Below are 17,954 nucleotides of genomic sequence, written 5' to 3'. Positions count from 1 at the left end.
TTGGTGATGCTCATGACTAGTGACACCCGATGACGGGCATGTGTTGATTTATTACCGCTAGTTTTTCTTTTTATATGTTCATTATGAGTATTAACAGTTTATAAATGGTAATTAAAAACAACTTTAATGGAAAATGGTTCACTTGGGAAATTGTGTCGGCTGGCCTTGTCTTCACGAGAGGCGCCATCACGACCGTGTCCGATTTGGGGTCGTGACACTTACGCTGTACTATGCACTAAGTATAAGTGTATTAGGTAATATTACGTTGTACTATGCACTAAGTATAAGTAATATTAGGTAATATAATTTTAAATTGAATTAAAAGTAATTTAATCTTTTTAGATATAGCGACCAATGTTGGTCGCTATTCTGGTCAAACGGTCAGAAATTAGCAACCAACTTTGGTCGCTATTTTGGTCAAAATAGTCAATACATTTTTGCTTCCAAAAATAGCGACCAAAGTTGGTCGCTATAAAACGGGTTTCCCCTCATATTCTCTTATTTTCTTCTCTCTCTTCTCTCTCTCACACTCAAACCCCCCCTCCCCTTCCGTCTCCCTCCACCGACGTCACCGTCTCCCTCCACCCTCCACCCGCCGGCGGCAGCAGCAGCTCCACCGCCGGTGTCCTCCACTGTCCAGGTAGGTTTCTCTCTCCTTTCGTTGTTTTTTTCGAAATACACTGATTTATTTTAATTCCTTCTAGTTTGATTTGTAAAAATTAATTATTCTTAGCTAAATTAAATCCCTGATAATTGTTAGTAGCTAAAATATTTAGTTTTACCTACTAATTTGGGGAAAAATGGTTTGAAGAGAAGAAACCCTAAACTTTTAGGGTTTATGATTTGTTCTTGTGAATCCTAACTTTTAGGTTTGAACTATAACCTTGAATCTTTTTATTGTCTTGATAGTTTAGTTATAAATTAAAATTTTAGTTTATGAATTGGAATTTTAGGATATGACTTGAAATTTTAGGATATGGCTTGGAATTTTAGGATATGACTTGAAATTTTAGGATATGACTAGAACCTTTAGGATATGAATTGAACCTTTAGGATATGAATTGGAATTTTAGTTTATGAATTGGAATTTTAGGATATGACTTGAAATTTTAGGATATGAATTGGAATTTTAGGATATGACTTGAATTTTTAGGATATGACTAGAACCTTTAGGATATGACTTGAACCTTTAGGATATGAATTGGAATTTTAGTTTATGAATTGGAATTTTAGGATATGAATTGGAATTTTAGGATATGACTTGAATTTTTAGGATATGACTAGAACCTTTAGGATATGAATTGAACCTTTAGGATATGAATTGGAATTTTAGTTTATAAATTGGAATTTTAGGATATGACTTGGAATTTTAGGATATTACTTGAATTTTTAGGATATGACTAGAACCTTTAGGATATGACTAGAACCTTTAGGATATGAATTGGAATTTTAGTTTATGAATTGGAATTTTAGGATATGACTTGAATTTTTAGGATATGACTAGAACCTTTAGGATATGACTAGAACCTTTAGGATATGAATTGGAATTTTAGTTTATGAATTGGAATTTTAGTATATGAATTGGAATTTAAGGATATGACTTGAATTTTTAGGATATGACTAGAACCTTTAGGATATGACTAGAACCTTTAGGATATGAATTGAACCTTTAGGATATGAATTGGAATTTTAGTTTATGAATTGGAATTTTAGGATATGACTTGAAATTTTAGGATATGAATTGGAATTTTAGGATATGACTTGAATTTTTAGGATATGACTAGAACCTTTAGGATATGACGTGAACCTTTAGGATATGAATTGGAATTTTAGGATATGACTTGAAATTTTAGGATATGACTTGGAATTTTAGGATATGACTTGGAATTTTAGGATATGACTTGAAATTTTAGGATATGACTAGAACCTTTAGGATATGAATTGAACCTTTAGGATATGAATTGGAATTTTTGTTTATGAATTGGAATTTTAGATTATAAATTGAATTTTTTTGGATATGAGTTGAACCTTTAGGATATGAATTAAAATTTTGGTTTATGTATTGGAATTTTATATTGCGGGAGGATTTTGTAGAAGGGGTTGATGGTAATATTAGACATGCAATGGAACTTCCACCAAGAATAACTAAGACACAGTACCTGGCAGAGTGTGCCTTTAATTGTTCTTCTCATTAGCGACAACGATGATGAGAAGGCAAGAACATGTGTTTCAAATAGTTATGGTGTAGGTAGGAGTTTAACATTTCCTAAGTAGATAAAAGAAGAGGTAATAGAGGAATTCTATACTTCAATTTCCAAGAGGAAAAGGAGTTTAATTGGGAGTGACAAGGTTGATGGTGATGGAATGTTTTCCGTTGGTCATGGCAGTTCCCATAAAACGGGGATCATAAGACTCTATGATGACAGAGATTATAGGAAGTTTTGTTCTTAACTTTCTTCCAAGTCTGATCCGTACAAGCTTAGTGGGATATTTGTGATATATTCTTCGGATTCAGAAGAATATATCACCAATATCCCATTAAGCTTGTACGGATCAGACTTGGAAGAAAGTTGAGAACAAAACTTCCTATAATCTTTGTCATCATAGAGTCTTATGATCCCCGTTTTATGGGAACTGCCATGACCAACGGAAAATATTCCATCACCATCACCCTTGTCACTCTCAATTAAGCTTTTTTTCTCCTTGGAAAATGAAGTAGAGAGTTCCTCTATAATCTTTCTTTTATCTACTTAGGAAATGTTAAAATTCCTGCCTATACTATCTCTAGTTGAAACACATATCATTTCAGTCTCAACATCATTGTCGCTAACGAGAACAACAATTGATCAAAAGACACACCCTGTCAGCTACTGTATCCAAGTTATTCTCTGTATCCAAGTTCATCCCGAGTAATAGTACCATGAGGATAATCACCAAAGCCACCGGACAACTTTATGATGCCAATGAAGCAAGATGAGCTATTCAATGAAACTCGTATTGTAAAGAAGAAGAAAGAGACTAATTCAGAAAAGTGGGTCGAGGGTCGAGCCTCGACTATACATGTAAGTTTTTTACTTATCATTAAGTATTTTGATTTACTTTTATATAAATTTTGAAATATTAATTCAATATAATTTTTCTTATAGGTTCGCTTCAGAGCTGATGTGGGGGAATTCATATGAAGTCAGCCACCTAACGAGTCGGCCGAGGTAATCCAACTTTCGAACGAGGATGCTAAAAGAACACTCCTTGAGTACTTTATATACTTTGAACTAGACAATAGAACTAGTTTTCGAATGAGCTTGTAATAAACGTTAACTTAATTTTGTTAGCTTAATGTTTTAGTGCTATTGATCTTTATATTTTGTTGCGTTTTAGTGTTGTTGTTGCTGGCATAAAATGCCTGTTTAGGATATTTGGTATAAGCTGGCAGGTGGTGTAGTAGCCAAAACAGGCAGTTTCTGCCAAAAATATACCAAAAAAGCGACCAACTTTGGTGTCCAGTTGGTCGCTATTCACTTAAAAAATAATAATTTTCTGATAATTTTGCGACCAAGGTTGTTCGCTTATAGTTAAAAAAAAATTAATTCTTGCCATTGGCGACCAATATTGGTCGCCCAATAAAAAAGAAGAAGAAAAACTATCCATTCAATCGGTGAGCAGTTTCAAGTTGGAGTTTTAAAATAAAAAAATGAAATAAAAAAAATAAAAATTACCATTTCAAATTGGGGAGTAGTTTCAAGTTGGAGTTTATAATTGTTTTAAAATAAAAAATAAAAATAAAGCAATAAAAAACTTTTGATTCAAATTGTGGAGTAGTTCCTTTCTAATATTCTATATTCTATATATCTTCTATATATTATTAAAAGGAGTGAATAACGCCCTCTCCTTATGCCAAATGGTAGCCCTCTTAATTCAACTGAAAAAGGTTTATCAGTAGCGGAAGTAACTGAAAAATAGTAGAATAATCCACTCCAGCTGAGCTATAAAGATCCCTCTCCTGCCTCAGGATTGGAATCATAAACTCCAGATTCTTCGGCTGTTCCAGGAGCTGCAGAAAGGGATGCTTTAGCTGTTGAGGCGAAGAAGGGAATTGAGGTAAGGCTGGCATAAGAGAATGGAGTTACTGAGCTAATAGAAAAAACCCTTATGGAATCTATATCTATCTATATATTATTAAAAGGAGAGGAAAAAACCCTCTCCTTAAGCCAAGTGGCAGCCTAAAAAAATGCCACATGGCATAATTGGTTACTAATTAGTTATTTAGTTTATAATTAGTTATTGGTTACTTATTTTTGAATTTAAATGCATATCAAAAAAGAAAATAATAAAATACAATAAAACATATATATTAATTGGTTACTTTATTTGGATTAATAAATATAGATATCTTATAACTAAATATAAATAAAAAACGAAAAATAAATATATAAAAAATAACTACCCATTCAAATTGGGTGGGAGTAGTTTCAAGTTTGAGTTTTTAAATTATTTTAATATAAAAAACGAAATTAAAAAAAATAGTGAATTACCAATTCAAATTGGGGAGTAGTTTCAAATTGGAGTTTTAAAATTATTTTAAATAAAAAAATGAAAAATCTTTTATATATAATATACATATAAAAAACACAAAATAATAAAATAAAATAAAAACTAACATACATATATATATATTAATTGGTTACTTTATTTGGATTTAATAAATATAGATATCTTATAATTAAATATAATAAAAAACAATAAAAAATAAATATATAAAAAATAATTACCCAGTCAAATTGGGTGGGAGTGGTTTCAAGTTTGAGTTTTTAAATTATTTTAAAATAAAAAGCAAAAAAAATAAAAAATACCAATAAAAAACGAAAAAAAGAGAAGAAAAACTACCCATTCAAATCGGGAAGTAGTTTCAAGTTGGAGTTTTAAAATAAAAAATAAAATAAAAAAAATAATGAATTACCAATTCAAATCTGGGAGTAGTTTCAAATTGGAGTTTTAAAAATTATTTTAAAATAAAAAAACGAAAATAAAGAAATTAAAAAACTTTCAGAGAAAAATATTAAATAAAGTAATATGCTAATAAATATTTCTATTAAAAATGTAATAATATTAAATATTAGATGATATAATAAAGAAAAATACATAACAAAAAATTTATTCAATGCGCTCCCTGTATAAGTCCCGACAGTTTAACAGAGATTTTATTCATTAAAATTTAGATAATATTATTAAGAACAACAGAATAAAATTTAAAACAAAAAAATATTTCATCAGTAATAAATTATATATCTTCTCATATATTACAAAAAGAAAGCGAATACTAAACAATGGCTAATATAATAAAGAAAAATATAGAACAAAAGTTATTGGTTATTATTTTTGAATTTAAATATATATATAAAAAATGAAAATAATAAAATAAAATAAAAACTAACATATATATATATATATATATTANCAAATTGGGGAGTAGTTTCAAATCAGAGTTTTAAAATTATTTTAAAATAAAAAAACGAAAAATCTATTTATATATATATATATATATATATATATATATATATAATATAATATAATATATGTATAATATATAGTATAATATAATATATAATATATAGTATATATAATAGGAGAGTCAAAGAAATCTATATCTATATATATGTAATAGGAGAGGCAAAGAAATGTTATAATGACAAGTGTCATAATTTCTATTAACAATATAATTATACTAAATATTGGATAATATAATAAATAAAAGTACATGACGAAAAAATTATTTGATGACTATATAAGTCCCTTTAATTTAATGGAGATTTTATTTATTAAAATTTAGACAATATCTATTCTATTTATATAGATTAGGATAATCAAATAATTGTGATAATTCCAAATGTAACATCGAAAAATTAACAAAGTGACAAATATTTTTTTAATATTGACGCGCAGCGCGGGTATGACTACTAGTGTAACTAACAAGGCAACTAATCTTAAGACGACATTTGAATGCTGGACAGATTTTAACTTCACATGAAGATAGCCCATTTAAAAAAGACTTGAGGGAACAAACCTGTATTGCTCTGTTCATGGAGCTCAAATCTTCAAATTCAACAAACCCAAAGCAGAATCCTTGTTGCTGTAGAAAAGGAAAATCCACAGATACTGTGTTAAATATCTATAAAACTAAGTAAACAAAGAGGACCGCGATGTGTACAATATGCTTTCTGGACCAACCCTATTACTTCTAACTTGTACACCTCCTTGCTTAATGGGTCCAAATCTCTTAAATTCAACCTCAAGTTGAGCAATAGCAACATTCAGAGGCAAATTGCGGACGTAAACGGAGTGCTCCTCAGCTGCAAAAATCAGAAGTAAAAATTAGAGGGAACAACACTATTAATAAGATTGTAAAAAATAAGAAATGAAGACAATGGATAAACAGTCATATATGATAATGCAAGTAGATGCAATAGCCCATAATATGAAGAAAACCTCAAACACTCGTCTACTTCAGTCACATTCTAAAATCAAATATGAAAATCCTATCCCAATTTAGCAGCCCCGGCAAAGGACGGTTCACAAATGAAAATAAGAATAATGATATAGTTCATGACTTCTTATTGATATTATACCTCCGGCCTGGGAAACTTTAGATTCAGGTACATTACCACCGGCGGCAGTAGGAATTGATGATTGAGGAGCAGAAGCTTGCCTTTGAAGGAACCATTCTTGAATTAGCGGGTACATAGATTTTGGTGGGCCCTTTCTTTGTTTCAGAACTTACAATTGATGCATAGGATATCTTAGGAGCATCTTCTTGGGAAACTGAAGTAGCTGGTTCTGCATTCTCAGAATTATGGCTCTCAATAATATGGGATTCAGCCTCCACCACAATCTCTCTTTTATCACCAACTAGTCTCTCACCTTCCAAAGAACCATGTACTACTTCGTCAACAACTTGAATTTCTTCTGCTGCATGAGAGCTCGTCTGTCTGTGATTCGGAGGATCAAGCACATCGGCTGGTTCTACAGTAAAAAAACAAGGCAGGTTAGCAATTTGAAAAGGAAAGGGAAGAAAAGTTGTACAATTTGACAAAAGATCCAACCTGGATCGGACGTCATATGCTGCACGGGTGGTACATCCTCCACTCCATTGACAATTTCTGAACTGTTAACAGTATCATTTCCTTCTACATACCTAAGAACATCATTCAAAATATAGTACCCTTTGTCCTGTGGAGCAAGGAAATATGTCTGGGTGAATTGCCTTCTCATGTTATCCTTTCCAGTTAAAGATCCAGTTACCAGTACAATCACCCCATCCTTATAGGACTGTTGTGCATCTGCAGTCTTAATCTCTGCCTTGTAGTTCTTGTAGTCCAATGAGCATATCATGTCATTGATGCTCTGCTCCAACAAAAAGAATGGTGAAAAATCTGTAAGAATTGCAGGATATGAAATCAATTAACTTCCACTGGTATTTCTTTAATTGTAACAATAGACCTCTGTCAACAAAACAAGAAGATATTTTCTTATGACAATTTGCTATTAGAAAGAAGAAAGAGTGTGTTGTTGCTTGAACCTATCAAAGATACCAAACCACAACATAAAATTAAGAATGAAGACTCACGAAAGATGTTGATGGTAAATTGGCAATTAACATCCATAGCTCTTCTATAACTGAAATTGTCCAACTTTTTTACATTAAACTGCTTATTATTATTGGAAAACAAAATGAATGGAAATTATGATACACGAAATGCTGACTTGGTAGCTGAGTAGGATGCCAAGTAGGATTTTTCAAATGTGTTAGTTGAAATTTGAAAAGTTAGTTAATGGCGGGAAAATTTGTTAGTTGTTATTTTTGATTTTCAGCATTGCATTTCAATTCCTTTTGCTTTAAATAGTGAATGGTAATAGATGAAAAGCAATTATTGAATATAAGAAAATTTCGTCGCAAATCTCTCTTCTGATCCCTCTTTCTCTCTTCTTCTACTTCCTCTTCTCTTCTTTTCCCTTCTTTTCTCCTCTTTTCTCCTTTGCTACATCCTTCAGTTGCTGCGTGATATCCTTTGGGTATCAAATTATTAGAGAAAAAAAGAGAACTGTGTACTTATTAGACCAGTTCAAACAAATTTATTACTTACCATAGAATAGATGAAGTGAGTTCCAAAAAACCATATTTTCTAGACGACCGTATTTTATCTCTCCCGGAGAGATAATTGGAAAACAATTTAATTCAAACAACCTACTTTCAGCAATAGCAATCACGACATGCAAGATCTCTCAAACTAGAATTTAATATCTTCTAGGCTACTTAACTCTATGAGCATGATTTAGAAGGTGCAAAACTCTCTTTGTGAACTAGCACCTATTATGTTACAGACCAACGACAGATAGAAGTTATTATCCCAGTTAATTCTTTTTTAGCCATAGTTAACTCTTTTTTTCCTTCCTGCTACAGTAAGAATTGCAGTTATACTCACTTTCATTGTTTTCACGGATGTTATCAAGCCATTAGAATCTGGGCGACTTAAGAAGCTTGAATCCTGATAAAATCTGTATACTAACTCCGGGGTGTGGTGTTGAATTTGGTAATACTGCTCAACAAAAGCATTTCCAATCACTTGTGCAGCAGGGGTAGAATGTGGAGCTGTAGTTTCCATAGTCATTCTGTACAAAATTTAGCAAAACAATAATCAGCTTCAAGGCCACCTCTGATGTCATAATGAGTATAAGGTAAATAGTATCGGCTTCAAAAATATTTGTACTGATAAGAAAGACACTATCACAAAGCATGTTAGTTTTAAAGGAAAAAAAGGAGCATAATATGAGTAGCTCAGAGTCTGAAATAATAAAGCATCACTACTGAGAAGAAACTAATCAGGGGTTGAGGTTGCTAAATCAAACATGTAAACATACATAGATTAATTCCCAAAGTCAGATGACTAGACTCATTAAGCCCTAAAAGCAACAATAGGAAAGGGGAGAAAATGCATCCTCAGAAACAAAGGTAGCCACTCTTTCCGGTCAATACAACAACTATGCCTCAATCCCAAACAAGTTAGGGTAGGCTATATAAATCTTTACTGACCAACAACAACAACAACAAAAAATCCAATATAATCCCACAAGTGAGGTCTGAGAAGGTAGTGTGTGTAGTAATTGAGAGCAATAATTTCAATAACACTGTTTCAATATTCTTTGTAAGCAGATACACGAATTAGCTTGAGTCGTGCTGGGCACTCTCCTAAGAAACTATTTCAGCAGTGTGAAATATTTCTCCAGAATTAAACAAGCTTACCTCTATTTTATTTAGAGGATACATGAATCAGCTATATTACAATAATCCAACAAGATTGAAAAGAGAATAGGACAAAGAAAATTTATAAGAAAAATTGGAAATAAGAGAAGCTAAGAGAGAAAGAGAAGAAGGCTAAGTAGAAAAGCACTTCTGATGATGGATGAATTGTGCAGCCAAATGATGGCTATTTATAATTGTAATTACATATAACTTTGTTGTGCATGACAAGAAAGTGACTGATCAAGTTTGCCACTTTTTACACTTCTTTTGCCACTTAACATAGCCTTCTAGAATGGCTAAGACACTTGTCCAAAACCTTTGAAATATTGCCATAGTCCCCCACTATTTTAAAGACCCAAAAATAAACTTGTTGGATTTGAATGGTCCAAATGTAATAGGGTTTGGTGTCTTCTGGACTATGAACCAAACTTAGACCAATAAAATTTAATTCACACAACTATTGGTGAAATGTAATATTTCTATGAACCAATCACATTTTGACCCCGGGTAATTTTGCTGTTCAACGCGATTTTGCGCCCAATAGGTCATGCGCGAGCCTGGTTATTCATGAGAGCTCTAGAGACTAGGCCAAAATCTCATAGGAGCGGTCCACTCCACTCTCATATAGGTGAATTCATCAAGTGTATACTGCTTTTAAATATACCATTCATAAGGACTATGAATTTCATTAAGAGTTATAACTCAGCCTCTCAATTAGTAGCAGTCAAGCACTCTCTTTTAGTGCTTCAGTGCCAATATCGACTTGTTATTACCCATACGAACCTGCTTCATGGGATCTCCAATCACATAGGTTGGGTTTCCATCTCTATTGACAACATGTCGGCCTTAACCCCATCTCTTTTGAGGTTATTAATTTTCTTCCCACGGGTTCAGTCAGAGGATCGGCCAAATTTATCTCTGACTTCACATAGTCAATGAAAATTACTCAACAACTGTTTTATGACATCATGTCTCAATTTCATGTGTCTACTTTTACAATTATAAGATTTATTCTTTGCAATAACTATTGCCGCTTGACAATCACAATGCATAGATATAGGAGGCAATACGTCCTTTATTAAAGGGATATTAGCTAAGAAGTTTCTTAGCCACTCAGTCTCAGAACCAGCTAACTCCAGAGCTACTGTGACGACCCAAAGGGTCATCACCTGTGTTTTTACCCATTCTATACTTCCGAGGCCTTGAAAACCTCATTTGGGGTTGCCTCAATTTGCGTGCACAGTCCGGGCGCGTAGCTAGAAAGCTTAAATATGAATTCTGTGAGAAAAATGCTGAATTTTGATATTAAATTGGATAAATTTGACTTCGGTCAATATTTTGGGTAAACGGACCCGAACCCGGACCCGGACCCGTGATTTGACGGTCCCGGAGGGTCCGTAGGAAAATATGGGACCTGGGCGTATGCCTGGAATCGAATTCCGAGGTCCCAAGCCCGAGAAATGAATTTTTGTGTGAAATTGTTTTCAGGAAATGATTAAGGAAAATGAAAATGAAATTTGATTAAAAGACTATGGTATCGGGCTCGTATTTTGGTTCCGGCGCCCGGTACAAGTCTTATATATGGTTTAAGCGCTTTCTGTAAAGTTTGGTTGAAAATGGACGTCGCTTGACGCGTTTCGGACTAAAAATGGAAAATTGATGTTTTATGAAAATTTGGAAGAAATCATGAGTTTTGAGGCTTGATTCGATGTATATGATATTATTTTGGCGATTGGTTTGGAGCCCCGAGGGCTCGGGTGAGTTTTGGGTAGGTGTCGGAGTGCATTTTTAAACTTAAAAAAAAATCTGGTATGATCAGGCCTGCAGGCTTCGCAAATGCGAACTTGCAAATGCGAAGGCTGGATTGCAAATGCGAAACCAGCCCAGGCCTGCTTTGGATCGCAAATGCGATGAAATCCTTCGCAAAAGCGAAGGTCAAGTGTTCGCAAATGCGAGGCCTTATTCGCAAATGCGAAGGTCTCTAGATGGGTCTGAGTTCGCAAATGCGAACTATGGTTCGCAATTCCCACATTTGGTCAGTTCGCAATTCCCATATCTGCAGCCTAGCAATTTTCATACTTAGTCGAATTTTAGGCTATTTTTCACCCCACTTTCAAAATACAACTCCTTAGGCGATTTTTCAAGAACAAGTTTCATCCCAAATCATTTGTAAGTCGATTTTTACTTAATTCTTTCACTCATTAACATCATTTAACATGTTTTTCACTTAGAATCAATGATTTTCATGAGTGAAATTGGGGGTTTTGGGTAGAACCTAGGTTTTTCAAAAATTGGGGATTTGGACCTCAATTTGAGGTCCGATTTCAAAACAAAGTACATATTTGAGTTTGTGGGGGAATGGGTAACCGAGTTTTGGTTCGAACTTCGGGTTTTGACCACGTGGGCCCGGGGGCGATTTTGGAATTTTGGGAAAAACTTCAGAAAATTTATTTTTATGCATTCAAATTGATTCATTTAGTGTTTATTAAAGTAATTAAGTAATTTATGGCTAGATTCGAGCGGATTGGAGGTGGAATCACGGGGTAAAGCTATAGTTGAGGCTTGAGTTGAGTTCAAAGCATCGAGGTAAGTGTTTGGTTTAACCCTAGCTTGAGGGAATAGGAGTTGAGTCTTATTTGTAACTTGCTAATTGTCGAGTACGATGTATAGACATGGTGACGAGTATCTATACATTGGTGTCTAGCATGACCGTGAGTCCTTGTTTTGCAAATAGTTTGGTTGTTGTTATGCCTTCCATGCTTAAATGATGACTTCTACATGTTGTAAAGATCTTGTGAAAGAGATTGTGATCTTTGAACTTCGTGGAGCATTAGCTCGGGTTGAAATATAAATTGTGAAGGTGTATGAGATAAGTAACTCCTTGGAGCATTGGCTCAAGTGATAGTGTGAATTTTGAGATGAAAGTGAAAGAAAAAGAAGAGTTAATGATTTATTCCCTTGCCGGAACGTTGTTGGTTATTGATGTTGTACCCTTGCCGGGTTTTTATTTGTTTGTTTGTGTACCCTTGCCGGGACTTCCATTCTTGTTTTATTATTCCCTTGCCCTTGTTTGTGATTTGTTGATTGGGTGAGGAAGAGTGTTAAAGCACGAAGGGTGATGCCGTGCATTGAATGATAATTGTGGATCGGGTTGCGCGCCCCAACAATGCTAAATGATATGGATCGGGTTGCACGCCGCAACAATGATATTTGTGGATCGGGTTGCACGCTGCAACAATGCTAAACGATATGGATCGGGTTGCACGCCGCAACAGTGTTGTTATATATATTGGGATCGGGTTGCGCGCCGCAACAATTATTGATACAAGTGTGTTTATTTTGGATATTAGTCTTTTGTCCGCTGTAAATTCTAAGCTGCCTTTAGACTGTTACTCTGGATTTACTGTTAATACTGTTATCTCCCTACAGCATGCTTCCCCTCCCATATTGTTTACTTGTCTTGTATTTCGATTCCGCTGTATGTATATAACTGCACATGTTTATGTGGTGGTCCAGTCTAGCCTCCTCACTACTTCGCCGGGGTTAGACTAGACACTTACCAGCACATGGGGTCGGTTGTGCTGATACTACACTCTGTGCTATTTTGACCGGTCTAGGTATCGACGCAGCAGCAGCCGTAGTGTGAGAGCAAGCTTCATTTCAGCGAGACCCGAGGTAGCCTTGCAGGCGTCCGCAGGCCCGGCGTCTCCTTTATCCTTTATTTTTATCTGTTATCTCATTGTAATCGAGACAAACAACTTATATTCTCTTTCAGACGTTGGTATGTAGTATTCTTAGCAGTTCGTGAGTACAGTGACACCAGTCTTGGGTAGAGGATTTTGTTGAACTTTTTGCATTTTTATTCAGTTTTATAAAATGTTAAGACTTCCGCTTATTATTGAATTTCGCTGTTTTTGTAATATTGCCGTAAATTGTTAAATGGATTAGATTATTAATGGACAAGTAATTAAATTTGGCTTGCCTAGCTCTCATTATTAGGCGCCATCACGACTCCCGAGGGTGGGAAATCCGGGTCGTGACAAGTTGGTATCAGAGCTCTAGGTTACATAGGTCTCACAACTCACGGACAAGCTTAGTAGAGTCTGAGGGATCGGTACGGAGACGTCTGTATTTATCCCCCAAAGGCTACCGAGTTAGGAAAAGTTTCACATTTGTTCTTTCTTGTCGTGCGGTTTGGTTTCTCAACGCTAATTGAATTTCTACTCTGTTTTTTCGTAGATGGCGAGACACGTGCTTCCTCATCTTCTGATCAGTAGTCCGAGCCCCAGACAGCTCCCGTTAGGGGCAGAAGGCGAGGCCGAGGCCGTGCTAGAGGCCGAGGTAGGGGCAGAGCTCAGCCCCGAGCAGCAGCACCAGTGGCGGAGCCTCAGGTTGACTTTAACGACGAGGTTCCGACCCCAGCCCCAGCAGTTCCGGTGGGCCCAGCTCAGGTCCTAGAGGGGTTTATTGCTACCCCAGTTCTTTAGGACGCTCTAGTCCGATTGGTGGGTCTCATGGAGAGCGTCACCCGAGCAGGATGCTTCCGGTAGCACCAGCCGTCTCTCAGGCTGGAGGAGGGGCCCAGACTCCTGCTACTCGTACTCCGGAGCAGGTAGCTCCCCAGACTCAGACTCCAGCAGTTCAGCCGGTTGGAGCAGCTCAGCCGGGTGTGGTAGCCCAGGCCGGTGATGGGGCAGCTATGTCATCCGATGCTTTATGGAGGTTGGATAGGTTCACCAAGCTCTTCACTACTACTTTCAGCGGTGCATCTACCAAGGATCCTCAGGATTATTTGGACAGCTGCCACGAGGTTCTTCGGAACATGGGTATTGTTGAGTCCAATGGAGTGGACTTTGCTGCATTTCGCCTATCTGGATCCGCCAAGACTTGGTGGAGGGATTTCTGTTTAGCTAGACCGGCAGGGTCTCCAACCGTGACATGGGATCAGTTTTCAGTGTTATTTCTGGAAAAGTTTCTCCCTATCACACAGCGTGAGGCCTATCAGAGGCAGTTCGAGCGTCTCCATCAGGGATCCATGTCAGTCACCCAGTACGAGACCAGGTTTATTGAGTTGGCTCGCCATTCTATTGTCATACTCCCCACTGAGAGGGAGAGAGTGAGACGGTTTATTGATGGACTCATTCAGCCTATTCGTCTCCAGATGGCTAGAGAGGCGGGGAGTGACATCACTTTTCAGGAGGCGGCCAATGTGGCCCGGAGGATCGAGATGGTGTTGCCACAGGGGGGTAGTCATAGAGCAGATAAGAGACCCCGTCAGTCAGGCCGATTCAATGGTGCCGCATCTGGAGGCAGAGATTCTTATGGTAGGGGTCAGCCTTCTAGGCCTTTCCAGTCAGCCCTCCAGGTTTCTCAGGGTGCCCCAGGTGATCGTGGTTTCTGTGGACATTATTCTGATCAGCAGCCATTCAGTGCACCGCCAGCTCCTATCAGTGCGCCTCCGCTCCAGAGTTTCCGTGGTGGTCATTCAGGTCGATAGGTCCAGCAGACTCAGCAGCCGAGGGCTTGTTTTACTTGTGGCGACACGAGGCACATTTCTAGGTATTGCCCTCGAGCTTCGAGCAGTTCTCAGCAGCAGGGTCCCCGTCCTATGATTTAGGCACCAGATGTTCCACAGGCCGCCCAGCCAGCTAGAGGCGGGGGTAGAGGTACTAGAGGTGGAGGTAAAGGTCATAGAGGTGGAGCTCAGACCGCCAGAGGTGGAGACCAGCCAGCAGCAGGCCGTCCCAGAGAGGTAGATCAGAGTGGTGGGGCCCAGCCCCGATGTTATGCTCTTTAGGCTAGGCCCGAGGTAGAGGCTTCAGATGCGGTTATTACAGGTACGGTTCTAGTTTGTGATAGAGATGCTTCAGTGTTGTTTGATTCGGGGTCTACGTATTCGTATGTGTCATCCTATTTTGCCCCGTACTTGATCATGCCTAGTGATGCATTGGGTATTCCTGTTTATGTGTCTACGCCGGTGGGTGATTCTATCGTGGTCGATCGAGTCCATCGCTCTTGTGTTGTGGTGATTGGGGGTCTGGAGACTCGTGTAGATCTGTTGCTTTTAGATATGGTCGACTTCGATATTATATTGGGGATGGACTGGTTATCACCCTATCACGCTATCTTGGACTGCCATGCCAAGACGGTGACCTTAGCTTTACCGGGTATGCCTCGTTTAGAGTGGAGAGGGACCCCAGGTCATTCTACCCGCAGTGTCATATCGTATGTGAAGGCTCGGCGTATGGTCGAGAAGGGGTGTTTGGCTTATTTAGCTTATGTTCGGGATTCCAGTGCTGAGGTTCCCTCTATCGATTCTGTGCCCGTTGTTCGTGATTTCCCTGATATTTCCTTCAGACCTGCCGGGTATGCCACCCGACAGGGATATAGATTTTTGCATTGATCTGGCTCCGGGCACTCAGCCCATTTCTATTCTGCCATATCGTATGGCCCCGCCAGAGTTGAAGGAGTTAAAGAACAGTTGCAGGATTTGCTTGAGAAGGGTTTCATTAGGCCCACTATCTCACCTTGGGGTGCGCCGGTGTTATTTGTCAAGAAGAAGGATGGGTCAATGAGAATGTGTATTGATTACCGGCAATTGAACAAGGTAACGATCAAGAATAAGTATCTACTGCCGAGGATTGATGATTTGTTCGACCAGCTTCAGGGTGCCAGGGTATTTTCCAAGATTGACTTGCGATCTGGTTATCATCAGTTAAGGATTAGGGCATCCGATGTCCCTAAGACAGCCTTCCGCACTCGGTATGGGCATTATGAGTTCTTGGTTATGTCATTTGGGTTGACAAATGCCCCAGCAGCTTTCATGGACCTGATGAACCGAGTGTTGAGGCCTTATTTGGATTCATTCGTGATAGTGTTCGTTGATGATATATTGATATACTCCCGCAGCCAGGAGGAGCACGAGCAGCACCTTAGAGTGGTTCTTCAGACTCTGAGGGATAGTCAGTTATATGCTAAGTTCTCGAAGTGTGAATTCTGGTTGGGTTCAGTTGCATTTCTGGGCCATGTTGTACCAGCCGAGGGTATTCAGGTGGACCCAAAGAAGATAGAGGCAGTCAAGAGCCGGCCTAGACCAGCATCAGCTACAGAGATTCGGAGTTTCTTGGGGTTGGCAGGCTACTACAAACGGTTCGTGGAGGGGTTTTCATCTATTGCAGCCCCGATGACCAGATTGACCAAAAAGGGTGCCCAGTTCAGATGGTCGGATGAGTGTGAGACGAGCTATCAGAAGCTCAAGACAGCTCTTACTACGGCACCGGTGTTGGTTTTGCCCACAGGTTCAGGGCCCTATACAGTCTATTGTGATGCTTCCCGTATTGGGCTTGGAGCAGTGTTGATGCAGGAGGGCAAGGTCATTGCCTATGCTTCAAGGCAGTTGAAGATCCATGAGAAGAATTATCCGGTTCATGATTTGGAGTTAGCAGCCATTGTTCACGCCTTGAAGATTTGGAGGCATTATCTGTATGGCGTGGCGTGTAAGGTGTTCACTGATCAGAAGAGTCTTCAGTACTTGTTCAAGCAAAAGGAGTTGAATTTGAGGCAGAGGAGGTGGTTGGAATTGTTGAAGGATTATGATGTCACCATTCTATATCATCCGGGGAAGGCCAATGTGGTGGCCGATGCTTTGAGTAGGAAGTCAGCCAGTATGGGCAGTCTTGCTTATATTCCGGTCAGTCAGAGGCCGCTTGCTTTGGATGTTCAGGCTTTAGTCAATCAGTTCATGAGACTGGATGTTTCTGAGCCCAGTCGTGTGTTAGCTTGCACGGTCGCTCGTTCTTCATTATTGGAGCGTATCCGTGATCGGCAGTTTGATGATCCCCATTTGTGTGTCCTTAGAGACACGGTGCAGCGAGGAGGTGCCAAGCAAGTTACCTTAGATGCAGATGGAGTTTTGAGATTGCAGGGGCGAGTTTGTGTGCCCAATGTGGATGGGCTTCGAGAGTTGATTTTAGAGGAGGCCCATAGCTCCAGGTACTCTATTCATCCGGGCGCCGCGAAGATGTATCAGGATTTGCGGCAGCATTATTGGTGGCGTAGAATGAAGAAGGACATCGTAGCATATGTGGCTCGTTGTTTGAATTGTCAGCAGGTTAAATACGAGCATCAAAGGCTTGGTGGTGTATTTCAGAGGATTGAGCTTCCCGAGTGGAAGTGGGAGAGGATCACTATGGACTTCGTTATTGGACTTCCATTATCTCGGAAGAAGTTCGATGCAGTTTGGGTCATTGTGGATAGGCTGACCAAGTCAGCGCATTTCATTCCTGTGGCAGTCTCCTATTCATCCGAGAGATTAGCTGAGATTTATATCCGGGAGATTGTTCGCCTTCATGGTGTGCCAGCATCTATCATTTTGGACAGGGGTATGGAGTTTACCTCGCGCTTCTGGAGAGCATTTCAGCGAGAGTTGGGCACACGGGTCGAGTTGAGCACATCATTTCACCCCCAGACGGACGGGCAGTCCGAGCGGACTATTCAGATTTTGGAGGATATGCTCCGGGCTTGTGTTATTGACTTTGGAGGTTCGTGGGATCAGTTCTTGCCTTTAGCGGAGGATGCCTACAACAACAGCTACCAGTCGAGCATCTAGATGGCTCCTTATGAGGCTTTATATGGTAAGCGGTGTTGGTCTCCGGTTGGA

At 38.5% G+C, this 17,954-nt stretch overlaps 2 protein-coding genes across 2 annotated transcripts; one reads left to right on the top strand and one right to left on the bottom strand.

The window, feature by feature from the left end:
• On the bottom strand, positions 6,071-8,663 carry LOC109217834 (putative G3BP-like protein). Its single transcript, XM_019382115.1, has 5 exons — positions 8,478-8,663; positions 7,098-7,398; positions 6,753-7,017; positions 6,624-6,703; positions 6,071-6,347 (listed from the first exon to the last, which is right to left on the bottom strand). Exons 1-5 carry the CDS (start codon positions 8,661-8,663, stop codon positions 6,175-6,177), a joined length of 1,005 nt encoding a protein of 334 aa, XP_019237660.1. The 3' UTR covers positions 6,071-6,174.
• Positions 15,873-16,292, top strand: LOC109222891 (RNA-directed DNA polymerase homolog; the record flags this gene model as incomplete). Its single annotated transcript, XM_019387185.1, has 1 exon — positions 15,873-16,292. A coding segment is annotated over exon 1 (420 nt), but the record flags the coding sequence as incomplete, so codon positions are not given.

Source organism: Nicotiana attenuata, chromosome 2, assembly GCF_001879085.1.
Source record: "Nicotiana attenuata strain UT chromosome 2, NIATTr2, whole genome shotgun sequence".
Classification (NCBI taxonomy): Eukaryota; Viridiplantae; Streptophyta; class Magnoliopsida; order Solanales; family Solanaceae; genus Nicotiana; species Nicotiana attenuata.
Note: the sequence above shows the minus strand (reverse complement) of the source record. Positions and strands in the feature narration are given on the sequence as shown.

What these genes read in the sequence shown, in the direction of transcription:
- LOC109217834 (XM_019382115.1), bottom strand. Translation starts at nt 8,663, where the DNA reads ATGACTATGGAAACTACAGCTCCACATTCTACCCCTGCTGCACAAGTG. An exon ending in GCATATGACGTCCGATCCAG is followed by an intron (nt 7,018 to 7,097) that starts GTTGGATCTTTT and finishes TTTTTACTGTAG; the next exon opens with AACCAGCCGATGTGCTTGAT. An exon ending in AGTTCTGAAACAAAGAAAGG is followed by an intron (nt 6,704 to 6,752) that starts GCCCACCAAAAT and finishes GTTCCTTCAAAG; the next exon opens with GCAAGCTTCTGCTCCTCAAT.